Source organism: Setaria viridis, chromosome 2 (genome assembly GCF_005286985.2).
Source record: "Setaria viridis chromosome 2, Setaria_viridis_v4.0, whole genome shotgun sequence".
Taxonomy (NCBI): Eukaryota; Viridiplantae; Streptophyta; class Magnoliopsida; order Poales; family Poaceae; genus Setaria; species Setaria viridis.
This window is the reverse complement of record NC_048264.2, coordinates 12,674,052-12,694,311: the sequence shown is the minus strand read 5'-3', so window position 1 is coordinate 12,694,311 and position 20,260 is coordinate 12,674,052. Positions and strand designations below refer to the sequence as shown.

General features: G+C 39.6%; 2 protein-coding genes across 5 annotated transcripts; both read left to right on the top strand.

The window, feature by feature from the left end:
* Positions 1–961: 961 nt before the first annotated feature.
* On the top strand, positions 962–7,570 carry LOC117843188 (COP1-interacting protein 7). Its single transcript, XM_034723747.2, has 10 exons — positions 962–1,445; positions 1,837–2,016; positions 2,098–2,218; positions 2,299–2,338; positions 2,895–2,947; positions 3,024–3,079; positions 3,411–3,563; positions 4,243–4,451; positions 4,943–6,426; positions 6,933–7,570. Exons 1-10 carry the CDS (start codon positions 1,387–1,389, stop codon positions 7,227–7,229), a joined length of 2,652 nt encoding a protein of 883 aa, XP_034579638.1. The 5' UTR covers positions 962–1,386; the 3' UTR covers positions 7,230–7,570.
* Positions 7,571–9,929: 2,359 nt separating this feature from the next.
* LOC117844566 (uncharacterized) lies at positions 9,930–19,478 on the top strand. 4 transcript variants are annotated; one of them, XM_034725269.2, is made up of 18 exons: positions 9,930–10,959; positions 11,514–11,624; positions 11,765–11,821; positions 11,922–11,998; positions 12,087–12,186; positions 12,965–13,035; positions 13,962–14,062; positions 14,301–14,404; positions 14,736–14,789; positions 14,885–14,940; positions 15,028–15,066; positions 15,278–15,419; positions 15,601–15,785; positions 16,178–16,245; positions 16,531–16,603; positions 16,806–16,867; positions 17,474–18,620; positions 19,029–19,478. In XM_034725269.2, exons 1-18 carry the CDS (start codon positions 10,879–10,881, stop codon positions 19,282–19,284), a joined length of 2,784 nt encoding a protein of 927 aa, XP_034581160.1. In that variant the 5' UTR covers positions 9,930–10,878; the 3' UTR covers positions 19,285–19,478. The 4 variants fall into 4 exon arrangements, with proteins under 4 accessions (XP_034581160.1, XP_034581162.1, XP_034581161.1 ...); XM_034725271.2 differs by lacking the exon at positions 9,930–10,959 and having other exon boundaries at positions 11,541–11,624; positions 11,899–11,988; XM_034725270.2 differs by lacking the exon at positions 9,930–10,959 and having other exon boundaries at positions 11,541–11,624; positions 11,899–11,998.
* The last annotated feature ends 782 nt before the right edge of the window (positions 19,479–20,260 follow it).

Here is a 20,260-nt window from a genome sequence, read left to right as displayed (position 1 = left end):
GATATCTCAACAGAAAAGGAGAGGTCCAACTGGCTACTAAACGAATGCCTATTTCACAACCTTTTCTGTTTTGTCGGCAGCTGATATACCATCGTAGTAATAACCGATAAACTGTCCTGTCAATTAGTCTTTTTTTTTTGTGAGCACCCGGTGTTTTCCTAATCCTATGATAAATTATAGTCAGTACCTGGCAATCACAAATTTGCATGTACTATATACACACACACTATAAAAAACAAATAACTACAATCTACAATTGAAATGACATTGATCTTCTTAAAATTTTTCGTATATCGGGAGTGACCATTTATCACCTTTGTGATAAATCTTGCATTTCTTTCGACTTAGTAACCTTATGGATCATTGCAGGATCCCAATCTTACTGCTTGCTTTTCAACCTCCGCGTCAAGATGAAGGAAAAAATGCGTCTAAAATTTTCAGGGTATCGCAAAAGGGAATGGTTGCAAATAACATAAATAAGGAATCATCCCCCATTTTTTTAATCAATGAGTAGCAAAATAAGAATTTGAAGATCAAACATCACAACAACAACGGTTTGGCACTCCCGGCAAAGTACCTACCGTGACAGGGTTGCGATGCTAGGACAAAGGAAAAAAGAAGTTAGAAAGCTTTGGTGCTTGCTGGCTAGTGTAAATTTTCCCAGGAAAAGAGGCCATCTTTGTCAGGTCCCTTTCATGTCAAGCTCTTCTCCGGCTGGCAGATCGCAACGGTGGTTGGAATGGCGCCTTCGCAAACATGCCGGCTGAGTGCAGTCTCCCTTCCAAGCATCAGCAAAGCCCCACGTTATCTATTTTTTTTTTGGCAAAGCACCCAGCTTTGCATGGGATTAGTGCTAATCCTAGCAACAATACAACAAAAGCGGAGGGCTAAAAGTCAAAAGAGCCATGGTTTTCCAGCCATTTTGTTTTCTGCCCATAAGTAAATGCCACTACTGGCAACAGCACCACCTCCACTCCCTTCTCTCTCATTCACGCTCACACAGAGCAGCAGCCGCAGCAGCGCACACTGTTCTTGTGCCGAGGAATTATTTATTGCCACCGCATCGAATTCTTAGTACTGGGAAATTGATTACTCATTCCCCTCTGCTCCCTCCCATCCACCCCATGTTCTTGAATTTCTCAGGATATTTCCCCCCGCTCCGCGCCAGGGCAGCATTTGGTCGAGATTTATAGCCTCTCCCCCCGCTTTTGCCGCTCCCTTCTGCTTGTCCTCTTTTCCCCCACTGGGGAGGTTAGCATCCGGCACAAGCAAAGCGCCGGTTCTTGTTGCAGTTTCTGTGTGCTCCCTTTTTGGCTTCAAGATCTGATACAAAGAGGAGAGGCAGAGCCGGGAGAGGGGAGGTTCTTGTGGGGAATTGCGTCAGCGATGAGGCCCGACGCGCGGCTGGATTCGGTGGTCTTCCAGCTCACCCCCACCCGGACCAGGTGAGAGCATCCTAGATCTGCGCGTGAAGCGGCTTTGATTCGGTGGATCGTGCGTTCCTTCGTTGGGTTTTCGTTTCTGGAATGGTGGCAAGAACTGATTTTTACAATTATTTTGCGGTTGGAAAGTTTTGGTCTTTGTGACGGTTCATGCGCCGTGCATTTTACAGTTTGGTATACTCGGAAGCTTGCCATTTGAAGAACAGTTCTGTGTAGTTGCACTGTCCTAAGATGGTTTTGTCCATGTCAGGACTGAAGAGAGTTGTGTGCGATTTGACCGAGCAAATGATTTCATCTTTGTTACTGTTTTGTTGGGATTGCTGGTCTCCCGATAACTGCTCAATTTCTACTGTTTTGTCCAATCTGACGGAAGTTGTCCTGGTACTGTTTTCAGGTTCGATTTGGTTCTGATAGCAAATGGCCGGAAGGAGAAGTTTGCATCCGGTTTGCTGAAACCGTTCCTGGCTCACCTGAAGGCCGCACAGGATCAGATTGCCAAGGGAGGGTACTCGATCACGCTCGAACCAAGCTCAGGGTTCGATGCGCCATGGTTTACTAGAGGCACTGTGGAGAGGTTGGCGTCTAGATTTCTACAGCAGTACATTTACTTCTGGCATTACCTGTTGGGTCATTCTTATGTCAACTTTGTTTGCAGATTTGTGCGTTTCGTGAGTACTCCGGAGGTCCTTGAGCGAGTCACAACACTAGAGTCTGAGATCCTGCAGCTTGAGGATGCCATTGCTATCCAGAGCAATGACAACCTTGGATTGAGATCTGTAAGTGGAGGATTGTAGCTTATGGGTTGTTGCTTGTGTTTTCCCACAATGATGACATATTCTTGCTTTGCCATTGAAAGGTCGAAGACCATGGAAGAAAGTTGACTGAAAGCAATGAAGGTAGTATGACATAGCACCAACCTTGATTGCTTTTTGTGAGCATGTTGTATAGATAGTGCATGCCATTTCATTGGGCCACCAAAAAGAAAAGCAAGCTGCATTCCTCTCTGATTATTTTAGAATCTAGTCATTATGGAGTTTGATGCAACATCACATCAAGGACCATATTAAGTTGGTACTTAATTATTCAACTCCCAAAATGTTAGGGATGAAGGATGAGCCAATTTGTGTCATCTGATTGAAGGGCAGCCTTAACTATCTTCCCCTAATATGCCATTGGATGTGAGGATGACATGTGGGACCTGGGCCTACATGTCAAGCTCACATCAGTGGCATATTGTGCAACCATATAATTATTCAGTGGGGTATTGTAGAATCTCCTGTTACCAGGATCATACTCTCAACCCGAGAATTCTGGATGGTATTATGTTCCACATTTAGGGGAAGACTGGAATGGATTGAGCGTTTCATCTTTTTATTTGCCTTGCCTGTTGCACCCTGTCATATCTATTTGTTTATTGCTACAACATGCCTGACGCTGTTTGTCCACTTATAGGTGGTCGGGCAAATTATGATCCTGATGCAGCCACGGCAATTGTTGTCTACAAGGTATGATCCATATTTTGTTATTGTAAATGTGGTGGTCCAACTCTACAATCTGATTGAGATGTTTGGTTGATCACAGCCTGGGTCGACGCCACCAGTTCAGAATGAAACAACAGCGCAGGAGGAAAATTCAAAGTACTTACACATCTTGATTTTTCTAATAGAATGTTCTCTAGTACTCTTCACATTTTTTGGCTAATAGAGCTGTAAAAACTTGACCACCAAGGAGGAATTAGGTGGCCTTGTAAATAAGAAGAAATAGGCTCAGTTCCGTAAATAGAGCTATACAAAGTCATACTTTACAAAATCAATAATGAACTAAGGATATCTAATAATGTAGAAAGGTACGAGAACATTATTATTCATTCGGAGTTCTATTATTGTGATCTCTATTAGAAGCAGCATATGTATTGTAAGTATTTTGCAGAAAGCTGTTAAAAAATACATTTTTTATCGTGCATTGCAGAATTCAACTGCTCAGAGTGCTTGAAACCCGCAAAACTGTCTTACGAAAAGAGCAGGCTATGGCTTTCGCTCGTGCTGTGGCGGCTGGGTTTGACATTGACAACTTGGGTTGCCTGATTGCATTTGCAGAGCGCTTTGGTGCTTCACGTCTGATGTAAGTATAGCATTACCATTAATTACTTGGTGTTTTTCCCTCGAATATGCAGGAGAGCTACGTAAGCACGTATCACATCTTAAAGAAGAAAAATGTGGTACAGAACCAGTTCAAGCCATTACTAAATTACATATGACGTGCCATGTGCTAAATATAAACACGACCAGCACAACTCAGCTAACACAAGGCAAGCAGCCTAAGACCGGACGCTCCTGGTGCACACCACAAAGAAGCCTCCCCTAATACCTCTCTAAGAATAATACTAACGCAAGGCAACTCCGCATTTGAAAAACACCCATTGCTGTGCTTTCAAATTTCCCAAGCAACAAAGAATAATGAGACTACTCAAGTGTTTTTGTATGCTGGACTGAGCTAGTTATCTTAATATCTTTCGTGCTTTTAGCTTGACCTTGGGGCTCCTACCCATGTCGCTTGTATCATCTGCTTCTTTTATTCTAGCATGTCAGGATAGTGTGGATACCTCAGATGTTTTATAAGGTTTATTCTGATGAGAAACATGAGCTGTGGAAAACTGTACTATTCCATGCTCCGGTCTTAATACTTCTCTTGAACTTGTTCATCAATTTGTACAACGACACAAGTTTAGTCATTTCATCGAACTATAACATCTTATCAGACATCTTGCATGCTAACTGCCTCAATTTGGCTGATTGAACAGGAAGGCATGTTCCCATTTTGTTGAACTGTGGAAGCAGAAGCATGAAACTGGACAATGGATTGAAGTTGAACCTGAAGCAATGTCTACACGCTCTGAATTTCCTCCATTTAATGCATCTGGCATTGTGTTCATGGGTGACAACATGAAGCAAAATATGGAATCAGGGTCTGTTGATGGAGAGGCAAATGGCGAGGATGCAGCTAAATCTGGTATATGTTGTTGCATTTCCCAAAAGAAAGCACGTCACTTCGATTTTGAACCTTGGATGGAAGTACTCCCTCCAAAAGAATATCATTTCATATAAGCTAAGCATGTTACTTATAAGCATTTACTGAAAGTACTACTGAAGGAAAGTAATATTCTTTTATGTTTCAAGCCTTCTGGTCATGAGAAGGGGGGAAATGAATAATTTTAAATATTAGCATTTCATATATTAGTGCCTCTTTTAGGTGGATGTGCTATCCTATTTTTCTTGTTCAAGAATGAAATGGATTGTAATTTCTCTTCAGTTGGCAATGCCTATCCAGCTTGTTCTTAACCGAAAGTTCTTTCATGCACTCAGAAAAGTTCATTTAAATAGTAATTAGACTTAAATATTGTGCAATCATGTGTTTAGTTTATGTGCTGTCATTCTTTTAAGCGCCTTAAATTTCCCCTTTACTACTGAATTTTAAGAAATTATTTGCTTTCTACTTTGCAGATCAGAAGTCTGGCCAGCAGATGGGAACTCACGCAGCATATCCCCCATGGGCAATGCATCCTCCATCTGGGGGAGTTGTTTACCCACCATATGCTATGCAAGGCATGCCGTTCTATCCTGGGGTGAATCCATACTACCATCCATATCCTCCAGTGGATGATCCCAGGTACCACTACTCTGGAAGGAAATCTTCGAGGAAGCACTCCTCGGATAGCAAGGATCCAGAAACTCTTGATGTTGAAAGTGACCATAGCGGTTCAGAAAGAGGAAGTTCTCATGGTCGAAAGTCACATAGAAAGAGTAAGAGGTCAGGAAAGAAGAAGCCTAGTGTAGTTGTTATCAAGAATGTGAATGTAACATCTAAAAAGCATGGCTCATCAGAGAGTGAGTCGCAATCAAGTTCTGATGTGTCTGAGGACAGTGATGATTCGCACACGAAATCAAGAGAAAGGAAGCATAAAAGCTCAAGTTCAAAGAAAAAGGAGGGTAGGAAAACTACTTCTGATTCAGGAGATGAGTATAGCAAGGATGAAACATCAAATGGTCAAGATGCAGAGCAAGGTAACTGGAGTGCATTCCAAAACTTCTTGTTAAGAGCAGAAGAAAAAACAAGGTCCAGTGATGCAGACATGTTTGCTGGTGAAAAAGAACCCCCATCACGGAGGAAAAAGAATGTAAACACTGCTGATCCTATGCTTTTGGCTGAGAGAGATTCTGGCAATGTCCATGAACGTAACACAGTTGGTTTTGATTCAGCCAATGGGAGGACTAGAGCTATCCGGGTTATGTCCAATGATGAACTTGTTATGTCTGGCGAAGGGAGAGGCTATATTGATGGTGAAATGAAGGAGATAGAAGCTGGTGGTGGGAGGTACAGGAGAGGGACAGGTGATGACTTCATGATTAATGGTCAGGAAAGCCATATAGACAGAAGTAGCCTGTTGGATCCTCTTGCAGAGGCCCGTTACAAGAATCCTGATCATCAGGACAAGAATAGGAATGGTGTGGCAGATGAGTCCTTTATGATTCCTCTTAGGTCCAGCTCACAGGATAATTTTGGAGCAGAAAATAGAACTACCATTGACATAGACGTTGAGCTTCCTGCTAGCATTCATAAAACATCAGATGAAAAGGCTGGACATCAACTTTTCTATGAGCCGGATGAATTGGTGCCAGAGCGTGGATTTGAAGATGTTTCATTTGGATATGACCCAGCAATGGATTATGAAAGCCACATGCTGATGCAGACTACTGTGAAGGTGGAAGATGCAAAAGCAGATGATGTCTTGCCAGTTACTGAGGGTGATGTAAAAAAGGCAGAGAAAGAGAAGCTAAGGAATGCAAAGGATGGCTCGGATAAAAGAAGGAAAGATGCTCTATTGAGGAGGCTATCAGCTCCAAGGACTCCGCTGAATGATGCACAAAAACGTGCACAGAACCTGCGGGCATATAAAGCAGACCTCCAGAAACTGAAGAAAGAGCAGGTATCGCACATTTTATTCAATTTCCTCTTCTGCGCATTTGAAATGGCTGAAAGATATGCAACATTTGTGTATCGGGCAGCAGTATTTGGTTCAATTAGTTTAAAAACAATTCAGTGTAGCTTCTGAAATAATACCTGCTGGCAGTTCTTGTAAGGTAGATAGAATTTCACTTAGTTAAGCACTTAAACTCTGGAATAATTTCTCATATTTCAGAAATATTATGAATTTTACTTACAATGTAATCTACATCCAGGAAACAAAGAGGATATATATCTTCCTCCAGAACCATGCCATTGCCTTTACTTTTAAATTTGAAAAATCTGCCTACTTGATCATTTGTGTTTGTTGAAAATGCTTATGAAAACAGAGCATGCGGTTTCTTTCCGGGGCATATATATATTTGTATGTGAGTTTATCAGACGTTTGATTCTTATGCATAACCTAAATCTTATCGACAAGTTTTACCATCCGTGTTTTGAATTGCTAGTAACTTTTCATATTTGCAGGAAGAAGAGCAAATAAAGCGACTAGAGAGGCTTAAATTGGAGAGACAAAAGAGGATTGCCACAAGAGGTAATGGGAAGGGTCCAGGGAGTGATAGCCCTAAAGCGAACGGTATCAATGGACTGAGTAAATCGGTTCCATCCATAACTGGGTTGAAGAAAGAGAGAAGTGGAACAACTGAATCACTCAGTGATCGGCTGAAGAGGCTTTCTGAACCCAAAAGCATTGGTGGGGTGGAGCATTCCTCGAATCCGAGGTCAAATGGTGCAGATCATTCACGGAGAAGAAGCATGGCATGAGACATGAGTCGACGTGAGATGGAGAACTTAAATGTTAATCTATCATGGAATTCGGTAGCCCAGCAACCTCACTAGAACTGTGAACGACATCTCAGAAAGCTTCTTCCTTCTTGTACAGGAAAAAGGAAAAAGGCGGGCATCGGAGCATTACCTGCTTCTGAGATTGTGATGGAAATCAAGTTATCTTGCTATGGCGGCATTGTGCTTTCAATTTTAACATAATTATTTCATTCTTTAATTGAGGGTGGCTTGTAATAGCTGTAAACCTTGGTTTTTTTGGCGATACCGTGCTATATTGTGGGTGTATTTATGGAATGGATTGATCGGTGCTCAAGCCTCAAGCTATGCGTGGTATTTACAGTGTAAATCTAACCACTTGGGCCGCAGTATGCGTGGTATTTACAGTGTAAATCTAACCACTTGGGCCGCGTTTGATGGAGTACAGTTGAGATGACCGAGCATCCTTGAATTTTTCAAGGCCTAAGAGCAACTCCTCAAAATTAAGGAAGGTTTGGGTGGACGGTTGGAGTTCGTTTTTTCTCTTTTTTCCCTAAGAAAAATATTAGGGTAAGATTAGCAGTCTCTTGGAGTTGCTCTAATAGCTAGATCAGCAAAGCAACTGGGATTCAAATCCTGGTAACTGCTGTTTTTCTTCAATAAAGGCGCATAATATTTGCTCCGTATGTTTTTGTTAAAAAAAAACTTTGCAGTTGAGAAAGGGCAACTATCAAATTGGTATTCCTGTGGCCCATCAATATATTTTGATTTTGCCTTAATTTTTGACCTGAGGCGTCAGTAGAAGGATACTGGGCCTGCTTTTGTCAAACTTAATGGGCCAAACTTGCTTGTAGTGTTCACAAGTAACTCAAGAGCTAGAAAGAACATGCCAGCATAAGTTAAAATGTCAACATATCTCGTCAAGAAAAAAAGAATTCAATATATTACTTGAATTACTTTTAGAACCACCTCAAACCTCCATAAAATAATACTCCCTCCGTCTCAAATTACTGTTCGTTTTAAGTTTTTTAGGTGCACTACGTATCTAGACATATCGTATATCTAGAAGTCAAAATGAATAGTAATTTGAAACGGAAGGAGTAGATGGTACAAAGGGTTTTTATCATGTTCTCAAAGGATGCACCATGACTGGACATCATCGGCCGGACCTGTCCACTGCAACTTATCAATCAATGTTAGCACCTACATTCTTTAATTAATTTATTACCACATCGACATTGATGGACCCTTTGGGCTGAGTGATCTTTTATTATATTCTTTATGTTTTTTTACATATCATATTAGGTTTATTTTAAGTCAAATTTGTTCAACTTTAATCAAATTTATAGGTAAATATAGCAACATCTACAATATCAAATTTGTTTCATTGATTTCATCATGGAATGTACTTTGATAGTACATATATTTGTTAGTATAATTATTATTATATTTATAAATTTGATTAAAGTTGGACAAATTTGACTTAGGGTAAATATAATATGATATGTAAAAGAACCAGAGGAAGCAGTAGGTGGACGAAGAAAGATAAGCAGCTGTGGACAACTAAGATAATTAGCTTTAACATGTGGATGTGAGCAAGCAAAGTGGAGATAGACACTAAAATCCTAAACCTTGAGGACTCTAAAATGATCGCATAATCACAATCTAATACTAGTCCACACAAAAAGGCTCGAAAAACCTTTAGCACAAATTAGGGGTTCCAGAGATCTCTCCTAAATTTAGGAAGATGTTGAAAGAACAAATGCGTGGCAACTGGCAAGGCACTCGGTGTAAAGGCATGTGAGTTTATTAAATGATCAAAAGTTGTTTCTTTTATAGCACATAGGTAATATTTATACTATGAACAACTCTTCTAGCTGCGTATGAACCGAAGTCACCGCATTGCCAGATGGAAGGCTAACAAGCTCAAGCATTCATAAAGTCTCCTTGAGTTCTCAATTTATGTGCAGTGTCAACTAAAATGGCCTTACTTCTTATGGGAAACTCCAAATGATGCTTCATTTGTTGTGTTGGAAAGTATACTTGAGGAACTTTCTAACCATGTGTTTTATGCACCTCGAAACGTAACAGGTTCACACATACTTCCACGAGAAGTTAGTACTCGCTAAAACCACCTGTGCTTAATTTGGGAAATATTCTTAGTGTTCTCTATGTAATCCTCTTTATTCTTCGTGTAATAGTATATTGGAATAGCCTCATGCGAAATCTAGAAATTATATACCTCCGTATTAAAATATTTGTTGCTGTTGATTTTTGATCATGCGAAATCTAGAAATTATATACCTCCGTATTAAAATATTTGTTGCTGTTGATTTTTGATCATGACGTTTGACCATTTATCTTATTTAAAAAATTACATAAGGATCATTTTTATTTTGTTTGTGGCTTACTTTACCATCATAGGTATTTTAAACATGACTTATCTTTTCTTACATTTGCAATAAATTTTTGAATATAACGAATGATCAAACATTGGAGGAAAAAGTCAACAACGATAAATATTTTAAATATTTTGATACGGAGGGAGTACGAGACTTGTACGGGCATAGGGAATGCTCTTTTTTCTTTTTTTTGCGAGGAAGGTAATGTTCTTTCGTTACAATACAACGAAGCAGTATCCCCTCGGCACTCAAGAACATATGTCTTCCTTGCTCGCCGTGCAAGCACATTTGCCGTCCGCCGCCAGCGTATCTCAACGGACACGCCAAAGCACACGCAGCGTGCCGACGAGGCGACTAGAGAACCCGTGGCCCCAAACCAAAAGCCAAAAGCTTCCTCCAACAATCTCGCACGAGGAGCCGTCGTCATTCGTCAACACTCGCCACGTTGCCGCCGGCCGGCGACGGAAGCTGGTAGGGTAGACCCGGCGGCGGAAAGGGTCAAAGGGGAAAGAAAGATTTCGCTATTTGCAGAGTAGAGAGAGAGAGGAGAGGGGAGGACACCTGCGCTGCTGATCTGGCGCCCGCGCGGCCGTAGTCCACTCGCTAGATAACAGTTCTAGCCGTCCCGTCCCGGCGACCCGGCAAGGGAACTGCAGCGACATCGACGGCGACCGCCGGATTGTTAATCATCCGAGACGGGGCGTCTTCTCCTTCTTCCTCGTTTGTTTTACTGAAAAGAAATAAAGATAAAGGTTAAAGATTTCTCGTAGCTTCCCCCCTCGAACACGCCGGCGATTCTCGTGGCTTTCGCCGGTCCAGCTCGAGGTTCTTCCCCATTAATCCCGTCGAGCCGGAGCCCATCGTCTGTGGCTGCTGCTCTTCATTCTCCATCGTCTATGGCTGCTGCTGTTCATTCTTTCTTGCTGGTTTTGCCGGCCCTTTTCATTTATTGGTAAATTCGTTCCGACTTCGTTCCACTACAGTCGTTCCCCCTCCTAGTTTCAATCTGTTCGGAATATCGGTTAGTTCCAGTCCAGATTAGGGGTGGAATCGTGCTCTCCTGGGGTCAAAATTTTTCGCTACTTTCCTCGTGTTGTTCGTTCATCCGACACCAGCTTTTATTTTACTTTCGAAAAAAGCACAATTTTTCTCCCAATTTTTTAGTAATTCCCAAATTTTTCTTCGAGTTGGATTTTGGCTGTTTGCTTTACTGGGGACCTTAAACTTGGGGCTTGGGCTGGTCCGGCGGAATGCCGAGCGGGAACTTGCTCTCCCGGAGGAAGCGCTCGTGGCGTGCCAATGAATTCGTGAGCAGGAGCACCCTGCAACTGGTAAGACCCTTCTCCCTCCTCTTCTTCCTTTAATTAATCCTGCAACCGTTCTTGGCTGGAGATATTGCTTCACCTATCCAGGGAAAGTGGCCAAAATGTAACACCTGCCTTGTTACTAAATTTGATTGACATAGAGGATTTGATGGGTAATGTTGATTCTAGTGAGCTAGTCTATTATCTGATACCTTATTCTGTTATCTTGCTGCTTATGGAGATAGTGTTTTCAGGGCCACCTTTTATGGCCTTTTCTAGAAAGTATTTCCAAAATTGTGTTCGATCCATATGCTTGTTTTACTGATTTCTGCAGATCAAAAGGCTGCATTTTGCTCCAGTGTTTGTAGCTGTATTAAGAATTTCGTTGGCTTTACTGAACATAAAAACTGCAAATTGCTATCATCTGTATTTCACCAAAGCATCACAAGCTTGTCAAGAACTTTTCCCATTTGATTTGGTTAAGCTGTAGGTAAAAAGTTGTGAGTAGTCCAGGGTATGGTATGGAATTCTGTTGTGACTAGTTCCCCCCCTTATTAATCATTTTTTTTGGCAACACTCAGCTTGACTTCGATGATGGTTCACCACCAGAGCATGCATGGAGAAGGAAACTAAGTAGTCATGCTAATAGATTGAAAGAGTTCAATGTTACATTCAGAGAAGCAATTAGAATGGTATGGAAAAAAAAAATGCAGCTTTCAGATTTCCTTGTTCATGGAAGTTGTACCTGCCTTCTCTGTATCATCTGCTGAAGTCTTGATGTGAAACATGAAGAATCAGCATTATAAATTAACTGTTTTTCCCTGACTATTAGATGAAACTTGGTCTCCGACTTTGGTCATATATTCGGGAAGAAGCTTCTCACGGGAGGGTAATATACTGTCACATTTCATACATCCAAATGTACCTTGAGTTAATTGTTCTTCTGTTCTGATGGTTCACTTTTAGCTTGACAACTTACAAATTGGCAGAAAGCACCAATCGACCCCTTCACTAGAGAGAGCAACAAACCCTCAGCATCACAAGGAGTACCTCTTGGTGGGATGGGGTGTGTGATTATTAGTTTTACAACCAGCCTTTCTGTCTTTCTGTTTTCACAAACATTTACTGTGTACATCCAATCCTTTCCTTTGCAGGACTGGCAGCATTTCAAGAGGCTTTAGGGGAGAATTCAAGCATTGGCAGATAACTCCTGGTTATTGTGAAATGTCACCTGTGATGGCCAATCAATTTTCGGTAACTCCGAGACCTTATCACTCTTATGCTTTTGTCACTCTTCTGCTGTATCTTAAGATCCTGCTAACTAGAGGTTCATGATAGAAGCTTAATATGAAACCAGATATGCAAGTTTCAAAAAGTTTTCAGAAAAATATTAGCTGTAGTGTAGGGCAGGTTAAACTCAGCATGTTTCCTCATTATAGGAAAAAGATCTGGTGAGATCTTTGTCATGAAGAATGTGTCTTTTTCAGATTATTTGAAGTGTTCGACCTAGAAACATTTCATTAGGTAAAGAAAATGGATTCATCCACATCAGACAGTTACTTTGCTAATTTTCTGAAGTCTTCAGATTTGTTTTTCACCACAACATCCCTCATTTTTTCTCGAGAAAAAAAATAGGATTTTGTTAACTGAGGTTTTCTAAATGATTTTGTTTTCCGGCAATTGTTCCTTCAGTTCTTCCCAATCAGATAGTTGATTTGAAACCTTCATTATTTCCTCAAACAATTGATCAATTCTGCCAAATCTCTTGTTGTAATGCTCACTTGGTAGATAGGAATATCACATCTAGATAAAGTAAACTACACTAATGGATTAATGATTATGAGCACATTGAAAAGTGAGACCACATGTCAGTTTACTATCTGGAGTATTGACTAAGTTTCCTGATATATTATCCACATACCTAAGTTTCTGCATGTATATTTAATCAAGCAGTGCAGGTTTTTGCTGTGAAGTCTAAATTTTGACTGACAAGCTCATCATGTTTATTCACTATGTTATTTGATTATTGCAGATCTTTGTCGCTCGGGGAGGAAACAAGAAATATGCTTCAGTTTTGGCCCCTGGTCAACTTGATGGTTTGAAGTACTATTTTCTTCTTTATTCTTTTCTCATTGGTACCAGATTCTTTCATTCTGTGATTATGCAAGTAATATACGTACTAACAACTAATTATATTTGTAATCTTTATTATCATTTCTATTTGAAGTGGGATATGCCATTTTTCTAATGTGGCACCATTACATTTTATTTTTCTCAGACAAAATGCTTTGATATTTCCTATGTACAAAAAAAAAAAATCATATTACCAAGCATGTTGAGCACGCTCTTATCATAATCTCTACACCATGCATCCATGCCGTCGCCTCTTCCACTGCACGTGGCAATGCCTTGCCAGTATGTCATACATGGCCTATTTTGCTGTGCTCATATGTGCTACTTATGGCCAAATTGGGTCAAATCGAGATGGGAAAATGTGACAGTGACCAAGCCTGATTGCATGAGAGTCTTCTGTAGCTTTGTTTGGTTGCGTTGACTAGTAGATTAAGTGGACGAATAGGGGATGGCATGACATCATGGTAAAGATTTATGTGAGATGAAGATAAAAGGGCTGCTAGGAGAAGTATAAGACTAGAATTTGTTATAAATTGATATGTTTAATGCGGGCGGGGGATTTTTGTTAGAGGCTTTTAGGGAGTTGGTTGAGATAAGTAGGGTCTGGTGATGAAAGATATGGTCTGTCCAGGAATTTGGGAGAAGAGTATTCTTCCGCTTTAGTGGTGGTATGGCCCACATGTTGGCACATGATATTTCTGTGTGTATGACCAGATGGGTTTATGAATCATGTGTATTAAGGGTGTAAAGATATTGCTCTAGTTTTGTTACTTTCTATATTCAGTTAAATTATTCTTGCCTAAACTTGATCCAGCTTCTTCTTTTTATTCTTATTTCTAGTACCAACTCAACTTGAAAATTCATTCACTGCTCATTTTTTCTCGTTCTCCCTTTAGGAAATCTAGTGATGATGGTATATCATCCTGGGATTGGAAATTAAAGGGTGATCGTTCAACATACCATGCTCTGTTTCCTCGAGCATGGACTGTTTATGATGGTAATGTATTACTTGTTATTTCTGAGTAATTATTTCTTTTCCTATTAGCTTGATCTCTAATCTCCATCACAGCATCAATGCTCACTCTCTCTTTTGCCGCTGCTCATTTTTTTTGCCCATTCCCATTAGGTTTCTTAGGTTTATACCATTTGACTGTAAAGAAGTAGACACAGAAAATGGAAAACAATTTAGAAAACTATTGACTGCAAATAAGGTTTTCTTTTCTTTTGGTTTAAAGGCGAACCAGATCCGGAGCTGAAAGTATCTTGCCGTCAAATATCACCATTTATTCCACACAACTATCAAGAGAGCAGCCTTCCTACCTCTGTTTTTGTATACACTGTAAGTCTTCATTTCCTTTTTGGAGTAAAGTTTATGGAAAACCAACATTGGATTTATGTTTTCATATAGCTGTGGATCTAAACTCTTTACTGTTAACATTCAAAAGCTCCACTGCATTCTAACCTTTTTATGTTCTTGGCGTCAGTGAGTATTCGTAACACTTTTTAACCACTGTGGCATACTGGCATTACAGTAAACTAATTAAGAGACTAATTACAATATTAGTTGAAGTTATTTACTGTATGTTTGACATGCGTGTTATTAATATTTTTTACAGTATGTTAGCTTTTGTGTTATTCATATTCTTACTTTTGTTTCTGATATTCTGCAGCTAGTGAATACCGGAAAGGAAAGGGCAAAAGTTAGCCTATTGATGACCTGGGCGGTATTAACTACTACTTTCCATCTGGTGTTTGCACCAAGTTTGGATTTTTATGATATGTTAGATCTAATCACGGTGTATTCTTGATGTTGTACTAGAATTCTATAGGAGGACTTTCACATCATACTGGCGGTCATGTAAATGAGCCATTCATGTTAGTAATCATCACCAGAAGTCCAATATGTTCTCAATTGCTTGTGCTCAATGTAGTGAAATGATTTGTATTCTGTTTGACACGCAGAGGAGAAAATGGAGTTTCTGGCGTTCTTCTACATCACAAGCAAGTCATCAACTGATCACTCCTTTTACTATTGTTGTTTTCCTATGGCATTTCTAATTATTCCATTTTTACTAGGAGCTTGTAGCAGATCTAAAATCACCCATATTCTTTGCCTAAAGAAGGAAGAAATTATGGCTCTATATGTGATGTTCTCTGCATAATTTTCTAATGTGATATCTTTATTGTTTATTCACAATTAATAACATTGCAGGACAGCCAATAATAATCCTCCTGTAACATTTGCAATTGCGGCATGTGAAAACCAAAATGTAAACGTCACAGTGTTGCCTGTTTTTGGGCTTTCTGGAGAAAGTTCTGTTACTGCCAGGGAAATGTGGGGCACAATGGTCCAGGTGATTTTTACTTTTTTTTCCTTCCACTCTTTTTTCCTGCCTGTAACTCCCTTTTTCCTGAGATTATTGTATTCTAGTGCATCAAAGGCAAATCTTGTGTAACTACTTTCTTTTTTGAAATAACCAAATGATTGTAATTTCAATGATTGAGGCTGTATATCATTTGTTTCATTGTGTAAAGGATGGTTCCTTTGACCGAGATAATTTCAATGCTGGTGCCAGCATGCCTTCTTCACTGGGTGATACAGTTTGTGCAGCAGTTTCTGCTTCCACCTGGGTTGAACCACATGGAAGATGTACAGTCGTATTTGCGTTGGCTTGGTCTTCTCCTAAGGTTAAATTTAAAAAGGGAAGTACATACTACAGGTAAATTCTTTATTCCTAACTTGGTGACAATCATAACAGAACCAAATTGGGATTGACACAACTCAGATCAGTTGTTAAAAAAATACTTCTTGATTCCTTTAGTACAAACCATGAAGAAGTTGTTGGACAATGCATGTGGGAGTAGTCTGTGCACTCTGTTAGTCTTTTCCTTCATCTACATATAACCAATGTCTCATAACTTTATGCTGACATGTTTGACTGATGAAACCTACATGTAATCAGATTATATTTTGAGAAAAGCTAATCATTGGTAATACTTGTCTTTGATTAAGCTCTCCTTAGTGATATGATTTTGTACTATTGATAGCAAAAATCCAGGATTCCTAGCTTCCTATTATGTTAATAAGATTTATTTCATGCTCTGTTGACAGGAGATATACAAAATTCTATGGAACTTCGCCAAGATCAGCTGTAAATTTGGTACAAGACGCTTTGATGAGTATGTTTCCTGTAAACATCCATTGCACAATGTATATCTTTCTTCTCAACTCGTGGCATATATTTAACATACAATAATAATACTTGTTAGCTTTCTTATCATATTTGAATATCCTGTTTTGATTCATTCATTATTTAATGTTTCCTTTCATTCATGATGTATTTCTTTCTCTAGTTACTCCTCTTAGAAAGAACCCAGGGGCTGTCTAACCCCCTGCAGGTTGAGTTTTTTTTTTCTAGTTACTTTTCTTACTCAAGAAGATTTGTTTATTAATGTGACTTTCAGAGTATAAACATTGGGAAGAGGCGATTGATAAGTGGCAGACCCCGATTCTCAGTGATGAGAGGCTTCCAGAATGGTACATGCTTAGCTGTGCATGAATTACACTGGTTTGACTGCTTCTGAGATAGTTTTACTTCCTGATTACTATCAATTACTTGTAATTCATGCTTGCACTTCATATTTTCTGTAGAGACCATACGATTTAATTTGATATTTTTAGATTTTGATCTGCATGATAAGTAAAGATGTCCAGACTTTATCATATTTAATTCTTTCAGGTACAAAATTACTCTCTTCAATGAGTTGTACTTCCTAGTTGCTGGAGGAACCGTTTGGATTGGTACTAATCTCTGCATGTGCTGTTACTTTTTTCCTTTTTTCCAGTTTTCTACTCCCAGTCGTATTTAGTCTGCAAGTAACACAAAGAGCTTGAATGATTTTAGATATATACATTACTGGAAATCAGCAATTAACTTTATCTCTGAGTGATCTCTTTTGGGAAAAAGTATAAATTAAATATGCAATATGCACATTAAGTTTTCTTCTTCATTGATCCATGTTCACTATAAATTCTTTATGGAGTACTGCTTTGTCCATGATACTATGAAAGCATTGCTTGAAAAATTTGTTTTGTGCATGCTGTTGATATGTAGATTCTATTTTTAATGATCAAATTATTTTGGAATAAATAAAATAAATAAAAACATAATACTAGATTGATTCAAGAGCAGAATATCTCTAGCATACAAATCCCATTGTTCTGATCCTTTGGGCTGTCAATTTTTGGTCTGATTACCTTGTCTCATAGAAGGTGACAATACAAAAATGATATTTTAATTTTTACAACTGCTAATCTGATCATTTTGCAACTTTTGGTATCTGTATGTTGTATTGTTTTTACTCTGAGATAGTGAAACTTTTTAGTTTTTATTTCCGAACATGACAGATAGTGAATCTTTGGTGGTTGATGCTGATAACAAGTCAAATTCAAGTCTCCTTGAGGACAGTGATTCATCACTTCGTGATAGCAGTTGCAATTCTACAGTTCCCCTAATCGGTTTTGACCCACATGAGATTGATGACAAAGAAAACGTTGGGAAGTTTTTGTACCTGGAAGGAATAGAGTACTTCATGTGGTGCACTTACGACGTACACTTCTATGCCTCTTTTGCTCTTTTGGATCTGTTTCCTAAGATTGAATTAAGCATTCAACGTGATTTTGCTAGAGCTGTTTTGCGGGAAGATAACAGTAGAGTCAGATTTCTTGCTGATGGTACCTGGGGGATTCGTAAAGTAATCGGAGCTGTTGCCCATGACCTTGGAGCACATGATCCTTGGCATGAATTGAATGCTTATAACATCCATGACACAAGTAGATGGAAAGATCTCAATCCCAAGTTCGTGCTTCAGATTTACAGAGATTTTTCTGCAACAGGTGATATGTCATTTGGCAAGGATGTCTGGCCTGCAGTTTGTACTACTATGGAATATATGGAACAATTTGATCATGATGGTGATGGTATGATTGAAAATGATGGATTTCCTGATCAAACTTATGATGCTTGGACAGTTCAAGGAGTAAGTGCGTACTGTGGTTGCCTTTGGCTTGCTGCCCTGCAAGCTGCAGCCGCACTGGCCCGCAGCCTTGGACATGTTGACTATGCTGAGAGGTGCATGATAAGATTTGCAAAAGCTAAATCCGTATTTGAAGCCAGATTATGGAATGGTTCATACTTCAATTATGACAGTGGAACAAGTTACAGTAGCCGTTCCATCCAGGCAGACCAGCTGGCTGGACAATGGTATACTGCATCGTCAGGGTTGCCTCCTCTATTTGACGAGGATAGGATAAAATGCACGCTTCAGAAAATATTTGACTATAATGTGATGAGGGTGAAAGGAGGACGTATGGGAGCCGTGAACGGTATGCATCCGAACGGGAAGGTAGATGAAACCTGTATGCAGTCAAGGGAAATATGGACAGGAGTAACATATAGTTTAGCTGCAACGATGCTGCTTCATGGAATGGAGCATCAGGCCTTCACTACTGCAGAAGGCATTTATATTGCAGGATGGTCTGAAGAGGGCTATGGGTATGCTTCTTGTTTTGTTTCGCTATATAAAAGTTCCAGTCCTAGCATCATTTTCCCAGTACATGATATGCATAGTAATGTGAGTAGTTCTCATATACTAGTTCATTTGAGATGACAATGGTTAAGTAATAGTATGAGATAAAGTCATAAAGGGTTTAGATATTACTGTACATTTTCCTTCAGTATGCGAAGTTAATGCTGCTTACAGCTGAAAATGATAGCTGCGTTCTAGTTCCAGCTAAGACTGCTTAGATTATTTATTGTTACTGGCAATGGATGTAGTTCTTGTATGATCGCACTTTATTGGATTCAGCGCATTCATCAATTTGTTTTGTAACAGAAATGGAGTCACACTATTGGACCTATTTATGCTAATAATTAATAATCAATTTCCTTGAACAAATTCAGGTACTGGTTTCAAACTCCAGAAGCATGGACAGTGGATGGCCACTACAGGTCATTGATATACATGCGCCCCCTTGCAATCTGGGCAATGCAGTGTGCCTTGTCCCCGCCAAAGTCGATACTAGAGGCGCCGAAGGTTAACACAATGGACAGGGCTCACATGTCTCCAGGCACGCTCCAGTTTCTCCAGGATAGTGTCAGGAAGATTACGCCCAAGAACGGTTGTTTCGGAAACACCGTATTTAACTGGGATTGTTGATATGATTTATAACTTTTATTCTACTCGTCCAATGTATGTTTCTCGAGCACCTGATGTACAAAAGGTAGAGTTTGGGTGGTGTGTAATAATCTTCTATTCTTTGAGCTTGCAGTCTTATGGTCTACCTCTTGACAGTGAGCTGAACTTTGTACATGGCCGTACAGAAAATGTATACGAGTAAAGATTATTGTGCATATAGTATCTTAAACGGAGTACTTATTTTCACGGGCTTCTTCAGGTGGTCCTTGGTTTTATTTATCTATCGGTGCCGTTATCTCGAGAATGTATCTTGGAAAGTTCAATTACGATGTTTGGAACATCTGGAAGCTCAGTTGATATCTTTCTTTAAGAAAAAGAAATAGTCCTTATTCCAACCTTTGAACAAGGCATGCATTGAACCATCTCTACGGTCACAAGTCCTAGACCTTGGTTGACAAACAAAAACCATGAGCTCCTTGCCTTGGGTGCTCCATGAACCGGCTCAAGTACCCCACGGCGAACGCCTTGGGTGTTCTGAAATCTGAATTGTACTCATAACATTGCACATTGGATTCAGCACATCTAGCCAATAGGATCAATTCGAACTACTTAATGCTATCAATTGTTGTCCCAAACATTATTTTTATCCAAGTCAATACAGTCCGGAAATTCTGCAGAATTGTTGCTCGAACTATTTATTTCTATCAAGCGTTATTTAAAAAATTTTCTCAGGATTTCATTAAAAGTTTAGAGCAGGTTCGACCAATTGAAAATTGAATCGGTATTTTTTTTATTTTGCCCAAGATAGTTTAGCAAAGCCTGCTCTTCTTGTTTCTATAAGCTATTGTGAAGCAAGTACGGGCTTGCTCGTATCTTTGTCTTTCTCATTCGCATGCTGCTTCCTCGACGTAGGCACAGGCAGAGACGAGTGACATCGGGAATGAGTTCCAGTGGTGCCTGGAGAATAAATATGATTATTTTTTCTCATTTCATTTGG

Coding starts and splice junctions, on each gene's coding strand:
- LOC117844566 (XM_034725269.2), top strand. CDS start 10,879: ATGCCGAGCGGGAACTTGCTCTCCCGGAGGAAGCGCTCGTGGCGTGCC. Junction 10,960..11,513: donor GCAGGAGCACCCTGCAACTG/GTAAGACCCTTC, acceptor GGCAACACTCAG/CTTGACTTCGATGATGGTTC. Junction 13,036..13,961: donor GGTCAACTTGATGGTTTGAA/GTACTATTTTCT, acceptor TTCTCCCTTTAG/GAAATCTAGTGATGATGGTA.
- LOC117843188 (XM_034723747.2), top strand. CDS start 1,387: ATGAGGCCCGACGCGCGGCTGGATTCGGTGGTCTTCCAGCTCACCCCC. Junction 2,948..3,023: donor CGGCAATTGTTGTCTACAAG/GTATGATCCATA, acceptor GGTTGATCACAG/CCTGGGTCGACGCCACCAGT. Junction 4,452..4,942: donor CGAGGATGCAGCTAAATCTG/GTATATGTTGTT, acceptor TCTACTTTGCAG/ATCAGAAGTCTGGCCAGCAG.